Below are 14,724 nucleotides of genomic sequence, written 5' to 3' on the forward strand. Positions count from 1 at the left end.
TTTTACAATGATAGGTGAATATTTAACATACCAATTAATATACTGACATGAATTTGCGAATTTAGGCATGCATTCTTAAATGCCTCTCTCGAGAATAGTGCCATTTGATCTCGCAACATTGAGTACAGACATCGAGAGCTTAACCAAGTGTCCTATACAGCCGGTCATAAATGATGAGGTGGGCTATGAAAAGTGAACCAGATTCTATCTAGATCACCTACGGTATCATGTAATCATGTGAGATGGATGTGTGATAGCTCATAAAGACTAACAATCAGACCAGGAGAAGAAAGAACTCAGTTGATAGAGGTCCTGTTTGTATGACAGAGGTCACCTTTCCCCTCTGGCACCGCTACCATCATTTCCGCTTAAATCTCCCACTAAATGCAATCATCCAACTACCTGACGTCAATACTGGATTCTGTGTATACCCATACTTCACGCCAGTCCTGCTCAGTGAGAAGAGAGGAGCACAGCCGGCACCATGTGCGGGGACTTCGCGGAGCGATTTGTAAGTATGACTTCATCTACTGAGTCACACCTTCGTTGTCTAACCTTAGCAAATATTGAAATTAAGCTTTCTTCCTCACAAGTATAAGCAGACAATGTTGTAATTATATGTGATCATTTATTTCCTGATAGTAAGTACAAAACATCAAATTTCACATAGAAACCGAACTACATACGCGTGAATTTTCATTTCAAAATTTCGTCGTGTGTTCATCCCGATTAAAACCGTAGCCAGCTTCATTAGAAGCCAGTGACTTTGCCACTCGGCTATAACGCCACTCTTTTACTTAAATTTGATAGTATTTTTGCTTATAGTTCTTCTTTTCATCTCATTTGATAGGGGTTCCTGAGTTCATGTGTTCTTATTGTTGTATATAATAATAATAATAATAATAATAATAATAATAATAATAATAATAATAATAATAATAATAATAATAATAATAATAATAATAATATTGGTTTTACGTCCCCTAACTACTCTTACACTTTTTTAGATGCCGAGGTACTGGAATTTTGTCCCGCAAGTGTTGTATTAAATGCCGATAAATCTATCGATTTGAGGCTGACGTGTTTCAACACCTTGAAATATCACCGGACTGAGCCGGGATCAACCTCACCAGCTGGGGAACAGAAGGCCAGCGTCCTTCCGTCTGAGTCACTCAGATCTGCTCCTGTTGTTGTTGCTGCTTCATGAAGGAGATAGCATTTTGATCGTCAAACAAATAAGCTTGTAATTTTATGTGACTGCTGGTATCGCGATTGTAACACTAGAATTCCCTACCTCTCCCCCCGGTTTTGCTTGGAATCCAAAGCACTCCGACGTGACATTTCGTTTCAGCTGAGCTGAATATCTCAGACGAAAGTGTGCTCTGGCCCCAAGTTGGTGGGTTCGACCCCGTGTCAATCCGACGGTACGTAAATGTGTTTAAACATGTCAGCCTCGTGTCGGTAGATTAACAGGCACGGAGCAGAACTCCTGATGGACAAATTCCGGTACCTCGACATCTGTAAAAGCCGTAAATGTAGTTAATGCGACGCTGGACAAAAAAAAATCATCATCGTTATCGTTTCAAAAATTCCACTTGCATTGGCGGGGATTCACGGCCGGCATGGTGGGAAGCCAGTGGCGATGCGCATTCGGTTACCATGTCCCCTCTTGATCCTCACGCCGTTTTATTGGTGCGTGTGAAGTTTTATCAGATATCTGAATTGAAGGAGTGTCCGTACTGGAGAATGTAGCCTACGCAGAATCAACTGTTCTACGAACGGGAAAAAAAGTAACCGGAGCCTAAATGCCTGCTGCCATCCTATGTTCTTGTGGAATGTGTTCTGATAATTAACTGTGGTGGGCTAAGGGTTACAGAGTAACGTGTCGTGAACAGGATAAAACATACCATGGAAGCATCTCTCTGGAGCTAATAGAGGAAATCACGGAAAGCCATTCCAAGGCCAGTCAAATACTGGACATGGTCCTCAGTCCATAAGCACTCGCAGCACAATCCAGCGTTCTACCGTACTATGCAATAATTTACCGTGGCTTTAGTAATTTCCCATAAATATTGAATATTGTCAGGAGGGGTGCTAATCCTATGGCTATAATAGATACTAGTAAATTTATTTCGAAAATAAATTCATCCTTGGTAGGCTTATTTGTAAATGTGGTGAATACTCTGCTGAGTTGGTGGCGTGTCCGCCTAGCAAGGCACCTACTCTATTTCCTACTAGTCCAAGGATTTCAATCCTGCACTGAGGAATGGAACGGTGTACACTCGACCCTGTGAGCTCATATTATAAGGAACTGTCTGATATGAAGGGCAGGGGACTCGATCTTGAAAACTAGGCAGTAAGTCTGAGGAAAGTAACCAGCTGTGTGGCACTTCAATATTTTCAGGCCTTCTAGCTAGACAATAGTCGTCCTGATAGGCCAAGGCCCTCTGGGTAAGAAGCAAACACGTTTCTTCTACACTATGAGGCTGGTAATTATTATTATTATTATTATTATTATTATTATTATTATTATTATTATTATTATTATTATTATTATTATTATTATTATTATTATTATTATTAATAGATTTACAAAGCCAACACACATCTCTTCTTGGTGTTGGCAGTTTCATTATGGGTAGCGTAGGACTGGATTCATTCATGTCAGAAGAGATCATGACTAACTTGCTCTAGTGGGCAAGCACATATTTTAAACGTTCTGTTTCTTAACATGTTTTGTTCTTGCTAAACCGCAGTGATTCCCAAAACTTGCTCGTAACAGAGAAATATTTATCACTATTACATAAAAGATTCCAAAAGCGACTCGTTTGCTTCTTGTGAAACACTTCATAATTGCGTATACAATTACTGAGTAGATGACAGGATAGCCGACCTCCGTGCGCAGTGAGTCAGTCGTTGGTATTTTGTTTCCAAATAGGAGGTTGGATCCCGACTGGAGTTAGTGTCATTTGAGGGTGTTAAAATGCGACAGTCCTGTGTCGTATCGGTTGCCCAGTGTCTCTAAAAACTTAATAGAAACAGAGGCGAAGCTAGCAAATAAAATTATTATTAAAATCATACAACTCATTAGCAATATTGAATATTTTATATGAAGTTTAAGATTAAGCGTCACGTGGTCAGTGCAACGGTCGATATCCTCAGCATTTCTCGGCCAGGTAGATAACACTAATTACTAAAAAAACGAAATATATAATAAAACGTCACATGTTCATACCAATTCACAACTGGTAAAATACACTTGATGACAGAAAGACGTACCATTAGGCATCTGTGTTTTAAGTCAAGTGATCAGCAGGATAGCAACGTCACTCAAGGCATACGTTTCATGTTCTAACAGGTCATTTTTGGTATTGCTTGTTTAACATAGAGATATGGCCTGCGATGTACTTCGAAAGTTAGTAAAGCAAGAGAAAGTGCGTTAGCCTTCGAAAAGTAGGAGTCAGTAACATAAGTGCAAAACTTTGATTAATAAGCAACTTGGAAATCGAAAATGTGTTGCTATCATGATGATATTGAATTTTGCTGCGTAAGTAATTTATCAGAACCAGCCCACCTGCTGGCGATGATTGTTTCAGGCCTCTCGAGTCTATATGGTCTGACACCGTGGTTAGCCGGTTCGAATCGTGTTGGTCGCAACATTTTCACCATCACAATGTTGGCCGGTAGGGTAAGAGGGGTGGAGATATACAATTTCTAATCGCCAAAAGCCTAAATTCAATTCCAAATCTCTCCTCAGCGCTCATATGGAGAGAGGGCACACGACGCTGTGGATGGCTTTTTCTTTGCTATTTGTTTTAAGTCGCACCGACACCGGTCTTATGGCGACAATGGGATAGGAAAGGCCTAGGTATTGGAAGGAAGCGGCCGTGGCATGAATTAAGGCACAACCCCAACATTTGCGTGGTGTGAAAATGGGAAACCACGGAAGACCATCTTCAGGGCTGCCGATAGTGGGGTTCGAACCCACCATCTCCCGGATGCAAGTTCACAGCTGCGCGCCCCTAACCGCACGGCCAATTCGCCTGGTGCTGTGGTTGGCGATTCGTCCGACTGCCTTTAGCGGAGTCCTTGGTGTTATTCGAAGGAAGTAGGCTATATGCCGACACTGGGTTTCACCTTCTCCCTAGCTCATTATCATTATCATCACACATCCAGACGCTCAGGTCACCTATGGGAATCAATTAGAAAGACCTGCACCAGGCAAACCGAACATATCCTCGGACACTCCTGGCACTAAACCATAGGATGAATCTTCCAGATTTTGTCATCGGTTCTTATGAAAAAATTGCTTAGGGCCTGAGATCGAAGCGACTGACTTTATCATTCATTACCTCATTATGTAACACGGCTATGAAGAAAAGGGTATCCTGTGGCATTCAAATCTTCAGTTCTAAAATAGGAAGTATTTTTTGAATCAGAAGTCTCCACAACGAGTTACATAAACGTAACGTTGGGAACGGTAACCTTGTCTTACAGAAATGTGTTTTGACGTCACGACCAACTATTATTCAATAATTCTAGGAATAAAAATTATATTCTCTCCGCCAAATACAGATTAAATTACAGCTATTAGCCGAGAAAGACTATACAGAGAACACGAAAAGGCTATTTACAGGATATTGCATTACTATGAATTGCAGTAATAATAATAATAATAATAATAATAATAATAATAATAATAATAATAATAATAATAATAATAATAATAATAATAATAAACTAGAGGAACCGTGCTGCTCCTCAGCATTTGTTAAAAAATAGGTCAAATAACTCGTCTTGATATGACTGTCGTAGCCATATTGTTTTGATACCATTTTATGAACATTTAATAAGAAGCGCGTTATGCTATGCCGCAGTTCGTAGACAGAATCTGGAGTCTGTTTGTACGTAGACTTTTTTTTTTGCTATTTGCTTTACGTCGCACTGACACGGATAGGTCTTATGGCGACGGTGGGATGGGAAACGCCTAGGAATGGGAAGGAAGCGGCCGTGGCCTTAATTAACGTGCAGCCTCAGCATTTGCCTGGTGTGAAAATGGGAAACCACGGAAAACCATCTTCAGGGCTGCGGACAGTGGGATTCGAACCCATTATCTCCCGATTAATGGATACTGGCCGCACTTAAGCGACTGCAGCTATCGAGCTCGGTAGACATTTTTCTCTTCGCAGCAATAAGCTATCTGGAACGATTTGCCATCTGTTGAAGATATTTGCAAACTGGGAAGGATTAAAGAATCATCCATTCCATATATTCACTTTTTTAAATCCTGCAGTTCTCGATGTAAAACTTGGTATTGTGTCATAGAAGGCAATGGCATTTTTAATCGCAGGTCTTCTATATAGGACGGTTGTCTTGTAAGTTCATAGGTTGCTAGCGAAGGAGCGTATTTTGCCAGGCTGAGAACTTTTTCAAGGTTATCCTTCGATAAATATACCCAGATGATGTCTAAGGCGTATGCCATGATGGGGTCTGTTTGTACGTAGACATTTGTCTCTTAGCAGCATGTAAGTTATCACGAAGGATTTGCCATCTGTTGAATATATTTGGAAAGTGGGAAAAATTAAAGAACCAAAGAGTATCCAACAGGGAATAGTATTCTTCCGTGATGAGAGGAAGTGTATACTCTTTGGCTTGACAGGTAGTAATCAAACATGGCTGCACGTAATGACATTACTAAGGATGAAAATCATATACCAGAATATTTATGAAAGTGTTAGTCGCTTAGCAACCTGCTATGTATAGAATGTATTGCGGGTTAGAGTAAGCCTTCGCCTACAATTATTTGAGTGATCATTTAATGATTTTATTTTATGATAACTCAAAGTTGCGTGAACTTAGAGACCTATCAATGTCTCACGATTCACCAGCAGGTCATTCTGGAGGGAATAACACAAAAGTGAAGCAGTAGAACAGATTTGTCAAACTTGTTTTAGTAAACTCTATTAATATATAGATAATTTGAGTATTTTACGATCTGAGTAGTACAGACGGTAGAGCGCTGAGTTTTTTTGGCTCAAGTTGGCGGATTCCATCCCGGCTCAGCCCGTCGGTATTTGAAGGTGCTAAAAATTCACCAGCCTCATGTCGCTAAATTAGCCACCACGTATAGTTAGTCCTGTCGGATAAGATTCTGGCAGTTCTAGTAGTTAATGAGACATAAAATTCTTCTTCTTCTTCTTCTGCTTGCGTTCCGGCCTTCTAAGGACCACGTTACAATTTCATTTCTTCCTCCTTAGTTCTTTCCTTTTCTTCCAGTATTCTTTCATTGTTTCACTGTGCTTCTTTTGTAAACATGTTCCTGACTGTCTGACTAACTTTACAAACATATATATAAGTCTGCATTTATATTGAAAATCTGAATATCTGCATTTAAAATGGAAATTATAAAAATTAACATTCATTAAATAAAATACACACTCGTCGAACCTTGTACTCACACTTACTTGTTACCTGCTTACTTACACATACGTTATTTGAAGGGCGCCAGCTGCCACTCAGTGCAGCAATAATAGAATGAGACTCTTGACTATCTCTAGGGTGTGGGGTAATAAGCTTACTTTTGACAACATACCATATAAGTTCTGGGAAAAGGAGATTGGCGTTCGGTTTCCCCATTAATTTTGAGGTTAAGATATTTTACTGTCAATGAAATGAAACTATGAATTAGTTTGATAGAACAATATATATTCTTTAAATAATATATCAAAATAGTGAGTCTTGTTGCGATAAAACAGATGAGAATATGAAATTATGACATTGCAACTGAAAGAAACTAGGCATGAATTTGAATTCTTCTTGACCGGACATTTAACAATTTATACGAAATATTTCTCTCACTGATTCACTTGACTGTACCTTGAACACTTTTTGTGTAATTACGACGTATTCCTTTGATCTGGTGTTCACTGTAGATGTGTCACGCCTAACTTGGTGATACATCCTTGTGACTGCTTCTTCTCCATATCATCTGACTTCTTTGTAAGTCAATATGGTATGACCTCTTGGCAGGTCCAGGGTTGCCCTCTCTGACTCCATGGTAAGCCCTTGCGTCCGTGTCTTCCACTAAGTGACGGACCAACCATTTGGTCTCACTCTCTCAATGACCAATAATTAATGGCTCACTGAGTCTTCGCCATCTCTCGTTCACACTCGTTGGCTGACCAACTAAGGCCTCTTGATCTAGTAGACTTCTTCACTGTACTGCATCCGTATAACTAATGACTGACGCTACAATATGCACCCACCTTATATAGACGTTGGTTGACACAACTACGTAATCTCCAGAAATAACAATGACATACTCCCACCTACGCGACAGATATTACATACAGTGGTGAAATAGCCCGGAGGCGGCTAACTCCGTGAGCGCATATCTAGATAAATACAATGCCGTAGCCATGGCGCGGCGATGACTTGGCAGAATCGCCACTAATCTTGCACAATGTCCCAACGTCACACCCAATCTCTGATATATACAACAATTCTCACTGTACAGGTATTGAGTGGTATTCTACACATACGTATATATGCATACATCTAAGTACAATCTTGCAAGCAACAGGCAATTGCAAAATCGAATTGAATAAAACGGATAATTACAATAATAGTAACAATATTACAGATAACATAATAATAATAATAATAATAATAATAATAATAATAATAATAATAATAATAATAATAATAATAATAATAATAATACAGATATCAACTTGTAACGGGATTTGAACCGTTACACTTTTTGCTGTCTTCAGTCCACTTTGTGCCTGTTTTCTTTTCCTTCCTCCCTTGGAATCCTTCCATTTGTAAGACTTTCTTCCTAAAAATCTTTCTTTCCAATCATTCTTCTTCTCGTATGTTGTTCCTTTCCAGGTCTTTCTTGACTTCTTGAATCCAGGTGGTAGTTGATTTTATTATTATTATTATTATTATTATTATTATTATTATTATTATTATTAATCCCTTGTTTTGAGATAAAGTACGTTTTACGTTTATATACGACTAATGTATAGTCTCTAGGCAAATGCCGAGTAGAACCTATTATTGTAATAAATATACCGGTATTTCACAAGCTTATTTCCAAAAGGTACCAAATCCAAAACGTAATATTTTACAGGAGAGAGGAAAAAAGCTCAGAGTGTAAAATTTCAACTGAAAATTCATTTAAGCACTTTTGTTATGTTCAGATAGAATAAATGGTTATACAAATTATTTCGTTTAAGCTTTCGCGGTTTAGGAAATATTCAAAGAAAATGATGGATTTTGTATTTTTGGCATTGAAACTCTAAATACCTTCACCTGAAACACATAAATTTCACTGAAGTCATCAGAATCTTCGATAAAACTAACTGTATTTAGTTATACAATATAGACTTAAGGTATTTACAGTGAAGGCATAGATTATTTAAGTAATATTAAATAAACCTGAACAAAACAGTGGAAATAAGGCAAGTAGCAGAAATGAACTTAAGGAATTATGATTGTAGTTTGTGTCTAAAGAACACGAATATAGTAAATAACTTGTGAAATAGACAATGGATAAAATTATTCAGTACTGAAATAAATAATGAAAATGCTAATAAATGACAACAAAACCATGCCAAATTCTTGAACCTCCTCTAGTTTCTTTGCCTACATCACCCTTCTCTTTCTTCTCCTTATCAGCATTCTCAACTTTCCTTCGATCGACATTCAGGAGGCTTAAAAATGTATCCCTACACACACTGACAACACCACTATCACTTCTTGCTTTATATTTAATCGTCATTTTCTTCGAAACATGCGTACACTGTGTCTTTTGATTAGGCCTATGCCTTTCTACTGATACAACATCAATATACGAAGCTTTTTTTTTTTTTTTTTTGAGAAACAGCATCTTTATTCTCCCTGAAGGCACCATGAAACGCTACTATTTCTTGTTCTGTTAAATCACGGGCTCTACAAAACTCACCGACATTGCGGAAACAAGCAATTTTTGTTTTAACATTCGCTTTACTCTCGTATTTTTGCAATTTAATACGCGTCTTCTTCCATTTTTCTGAAACTAATACCATCTTCCTTGCTTTATTTACTTCTTCAGGAGTAACACAGTACTCATCTGAGATATCTGATTCCATACTTTTGAAAAACAAATAGCACATAGTAATAAAACCAATTTCGTAAGAAAACTCACTTCACGTCTTGTACATATAGCGCGGTCATTTTGCTGCTGTTCACGTGACCCAGAAATGGCCTCTCATTGGCTGCATGGATACGGTATGTATTGGCAAATTCAGGGCACAGGATTTGGTACTTATTGGCATCAAACGAGATTTTTAATGCCCTGTTTGATATGGATTTAGGTCGTTTTGGCTATTTCTTTTTCTTTCATACGATGGAGCTACCTACCAACTTGTGTTCCATCAAAATCTCAATTTCGATGTTTTTAGATTTGGTACTTTTTGGAAATAAGCTTCACATTTAAGAAGACTAAGAAAATTAAGTACAAAATATTTTTGTCTGTCTACCACAATGTCTCAGTTTCCTGATACGGGGTCGGAGACGAGGCGAGATGAAATTGCTTGGCATGCTTTTACGTCCGGATGCCCTTCCTGACGCGAACCTAACCAAGCTAATGAAGATGAAATGAATGATGGTGAATGAAATTGGATAAGGAGGAAGGAATCCGCTGTGGCCTATGAATAGGAAATGTCCTGTCATTTGCCTAGAAGTGAAAATGGGAAACCACAGAAAACCATTCTCGGGATAGCCGAAGAGGGGTTCGAACCCACTCGCCTTCCGAATGCAGAGCTTGGCTCCATTGCCCTAGCGCGTTAACACGCGCGGCCGCACCGCTCGGTAAGAAGTATAATTATTAGAAATAATAATTATTTTTCGGCCTTTTTTTCCCATACCGTGGAGGGGTCGCAGGTAGGATTGATTGATTGATTGATGGTATCTTGGTATAGTAGTTATCCGTGGTTATGCGGTAGTCATTATTTGCAGAAACTCTTTTGCTGGCCTTTCTTATTGCTGGAGTGAAGCAGGGAGTCTGGAATCACACAGGATTTGAAAATATGTCCTGTGCTACTAGGCCTTTCCAAAAGCACGAAGGTTCCTCGGAGCATATAAAAATGCCGTGGGATTTAACGAACTTACGAAGAATCAGAATGATGGCAAGCATAATTGGCAGTCATACAATTTTTAGTGAAAAACGGAAGGGTATGTATAGGTATTTTAAGGCACAAACAGGTTCCAAAAAGGACATTCCAGGAATAATTAATGAACAAGGGGAGTGTGTATGTGAGGATCTTCAAAAGGCAGAAGTATTCAGTCAGCAGTATGTAAAGATTGTTGGTTACAAGGAAAATGTCGAGATAGAGGAGGAGACTAAGGCCAATGAAGTATAAAAATTTACATATGGTAAAAATGACATTTACAATAAGATACAAAAGTTGAAAACTAGAAAAGCGGCTGGAATTGATCAGATTTCTGGGGATATACTAAAGACAATGGGTTGGGATATAGTACCATATCTGAGGTACTTATTTGATTATTGTTTGGTCGGAGGAGCTATACCAGATGAATGGAGAGTTGCTATAGTAGCCCCTGTGTATAAAGGAAAGGGTGATAGACATAAGGCTGAAAATTACAGGCCAGTAAGTTTGACATGCATTGTATGTAAGCTTTGGGAAGGCATTCTTGCTGATTATATTAGACATGTTTGTGAAATTAATAACTGGTTCGATAGAAGGCAGTTCGGTTTTAGGAAAGGTTATTCCACTGAAGCTCAACTTGCAGGATTCCAGCAAGTTATAGCAGATATCTTGGATTCTGGAGGTCAAATGGACTGTATCGCGATTGACCTGTCTAAATCATTTGATAGGGTGGATCATGGGAGACTACTGGCAAAAATGAGTGCAATTGGACTAGACAAAAGAGTGACTGAATGGGTGGCTATATTTCTAGAAAATAGATCTCAGAGAATTATAGTAGGTGAAGCTTTATCTGACCCTGTAATAATTAAGAGGGGAATTCCTCAAGGCAGTATTATCGGACCTTTATGTTTTCTTATATATATAAATGATATGAGTAAAGGAGTGGAATCGGAGGTAAGGCTTTTTGCGGATGATGTACCCTTCAAGAATTGGAAAAACCCAAAGAAAAGCAGCTCGATTTTTCTGGGTGATTTCCGACAAAAGAGTAGCGTTACAAAAAATGTAGCAAAGTTTGGGTTGGGAAGAATTGAGAGAAGGAAGAAGAGCTGCTCGACTAAGTGGTATGTTCTGAGCTGTCAGCGGAGAGATGGCGTGGAATGACATTAGTAGACGAATAAGTTTGAGTGGCGTTTATAAAAGTAGGAAAGATCACAATATGAAGATAAAGTTGGAATTCAAGAGGACAAACTGGGGCAAATATTCATTTATAGGAAGGGGAGTTAGGGATCGGAATAACTTACCAAGGGAGACGTTCAATAAATTTCCAATTTCTTTGAAATCATTTAGGAAAAGGCTAGGAAAACAACAGATAGGGAATCTGCCACCTGGGCGACTGCCCTAAATGCAGATCAGTATTGATTGATTGATTGATTGATTGATTGATTGATTGATTGATCATTAGATCTTTAGGGATGATTCCTGCCCATTATTTTCACATTTTCGCATTTATGGGTTTGGTAGAGATTTTCTGTGCGAAAATTCGAACCTATAATCGAACAAGATTTGAACTTCACTGGATATTTAACGATAGTTAAAACACACACTCAATATCAGGACGAATATCTCTAAAAGAATAGAAGACCGACAACAAAAGCGCTATGGGAAGTACTTCTTGTCGAATAAATACTGTACGTGCTTGTAAGAGTGATTGGAAACTTCTGAAACAGACGGTGAATATGACTGTGTGTGTGTGTGTGTGTGTGTGTGTGTGTGTGTGTGTGTGCGTGTGTGTGCGTGTGCGTGTGTGTGTGTGACCCTAACCGTCACGACAGCGAGCAGTGGGAGCGGAATGGGTACCAGTAGGGAACACGTATACCTAATGAAATAAATGTGTAAATGCTCATTTTGGCTCTGTTGTGTCTATCTCCAGCTTCGCCACAATCTGCTTCACGGGCAGAATATCTCATGGCAAAGAGCAACACACATGCCTTATCACAGTCTACGGTTGCACTGGTTTATTTACAGTCGTTCGTAACTTTTGACTCATTCCCTCGAGATAGTCGGTGTGCAACGAACCAGTCTCATCATATGCTGCCACAGTATGATCCTGTCAGTAATTTCACGAGTAACAAGACCTTGATAGAGTTAAATACTGAACCATCACAAATCAAATGTGTTTACTGCAGACGTCTAATCCTGTATTTTGTATTCGTATTCATCCACTGAGCACATTTATGCAATTTTGAAGCTCTAAGGGAATGGATCCGACGACCCGTGGTCTCATTTTATCGGCGACGAGACATCTCTTCGCAATGGTACAAGAAATCTGACTATACTGCTAATAATAAGATATGACATTTCTTAGAGGGAGGTCCATTTACTGCCTGCCGAGGCGGGATAAAGGGAGTGGCTGTGTGGTTGTCATGGAAACGAGAGTGGGGCGACTGTGGTTGCCATGGAGATAAAGCTTCAGGGCAGCTCGTCTTGCTGGGAGTTGCCAAACCTCTCACTGTCACTGATAAGAACCTGATTGTTTGTATAAGAGTGATCGCAAATGGGACGACACCGCCTGGCCAGGTAGTCTACAACAGATCACAGTGGTCAGAATGAAGGAGGGAACAAGTGAGCCGGAAGCGAGGGGTAAGAGCACGTAGAAAGGAATGCTGGAATGTTGCAACATCGTGAAATGGCACGTGCAGTGCTCCTCCCTCCAACCTCACCTGTCAGACACCAACTTTAGTTAAGTCTAGTGTAAGTCCTTTCAACATTCGTTAAGTGTATTTCAGATACACATTGCATTATATGTTTGTTACAGAAACTGACCCTCTACAGGCTTTCCATAAGGCACGAATAGTTAAGCAAATGTATTCCTGTAAAAATAAAGATGGTTTCTCAGGAGGACAGACCGCCTTTTCGTCTCCTCGTCCATCGTTGATAGGAAACACTCCTTTATTTGAATTTCCTCCAGATATCAATTATCAGCTTTGGCAGTATAGCTCTAGCATAGACTAATAAACTATAAATGGTGAAGGATTTCATCTGATATTTTCTCTCAGTGTACAAGTACACTGACGAAAAAACCGAAGACTGTACAGCATTTCTCAAGGCTCCTGTCTTGTGGCTGTTGTTTACTGGGTTCTAGACGTATTAATGGGTCGAATATGCCCATCAATAGCTTGAATATTGGCTCTTGCAGCCTTCATAAAGGGAAACATTGGCAATATGGTCTGATATTGCAAAATAGCGCACATTGATATACAGTACTGTATTATGAACCGAACGGAAAGTGGCCTAGGATATCTGCCAATATTTCAATTTCACCAGAGGTAGAGCTCGGCCGGAATGTCGTGGCATCAAAATGAGTGCGAAGTGAGATGGCTTTGCAGAGTGAAACAGCGAACTCGGCATTCTGCAGTAAAGTTACCAATTGGACAGCTTGTTGCGGACTGAACTGACACCCCTCGGGAGGAGGGGTGGTCTGTGACGGATTAGTCTATTCCGCAGACCGAAATTATTAATAAAATAATGCTATTGTTTTCAGGTCCCACTAACTAATTTGACGGCTTTTCGGAGACGCCGAGGTGCCGGAATTTGGTCACGCGGGAGTTCTTTTACGTGCGAGTAAATCTACCGGGATGAGGCTGACGTATTTGAGCACCTTCAAATACCATTGGACTGAGCCAGGCTCGAACCTGCCAAGTTGGGGTCAGAAGGCCAGCGCCTCAACCGTCTGAGACATTCAGTCTGGCCAGACCGAAACTAAGCACATGCTCAAGTGCTACGACTTACCGGCTGAGCACTACGCCTGCAGTGGACATCTTGATTTCTGTCGAGCAAGCATCATACTGGAACTACAGTACGTCCGCCATTGACTAATGTTCAGATAGGAAAACTAGAAGGCGTAACTCGAGCTGAAGAAAGCAGGATAAAGACGGACCGGAGCTTCGAAAAGCCGGGAAAAAATTCGGACACACGCTTTTGTGATAAGCGTTTTGTTAACAAAATCGAGCAAGGATCACAAGTAAATTTGCTTAAATAATGATGGGATTAACCGGCTGTACAGCAGACTGTGGAGTGAGAATAATGTGCAGTGATGCACGTCTACACGGGGATAGTTTTATAAAGATAAATAAGAAGTGGCTAAGAATGAAGTTGGGATCAGGTGGCGAAGTGTTCAAGATAGCTGTCCGACACCAAATGAAATATCAAAATCAAGGGTACTGGGTGGATTGGGGTACGGAAATTTCTGGAAACGATAGAAATCGGATACTATTAGGAAAGGGATTCCATTTAACATCAAAGTAATGTAATAAAAGTAGTTCTAAGAGTTAAGGATATGGAAGAGCAGCAAATTGCTTTACAATGCACAAATAAGCGATAGCTAGGAGAGTTTTGTAATGTAATGAACATAATGAGGACAAACTTAGATGTCTGTCTGTTAGGTCATCAGCCCAGAGGCTGGTTGGATCATCAAATAGCACCACCAAAGGTTATGCGGTTATAAGGAAACTCCAAAAACCAACGGCAGCACCAAAATGAGGCGTACTAGGCAAGATGAGGAGTGAGG

At 39.7% G+C, this 14,724-nt stretch overlaps 1 protein-coding gene across 1 annotated transcript in view; it reads left to right on the plus strand.

Moving 5' to 3' along the window:
• Positions 1–473: 473 nt before the first annotated feature.
• LOC136867159 (leucine-rich repeat-containing protein 15) overlaps positions 474–14,724 on the plus strand; it is a 56,294-nt gene continuing 42,043 nt past the window's right edge. The window contains exon 1 of the mRNA XM_067144272.2: positions 474–511. Coding sequence (XP_067000373.2) covers positions 485–511 — 27 coding nt within the window. The 5' untranslated portion in view covers positions 474–484. The remainder of the gene's footprint in view (positions 512–14,724) is intronic.

This window comes from Anabrus simplex, chromosome 3 (genome assembly GCF_040414725.1).
Source record: "Anabrus simplex isolate iqAnaSimp1 chromosome 3, ASM4041472v1, whole genome shotgun sequence".
NCBI classification, from domain to species: Eukaryota; Metazoa; Arthropoda; class Insecta; order Orthoptera; family Tettigoniidae; genus Anabrus; species Anabrus simplex.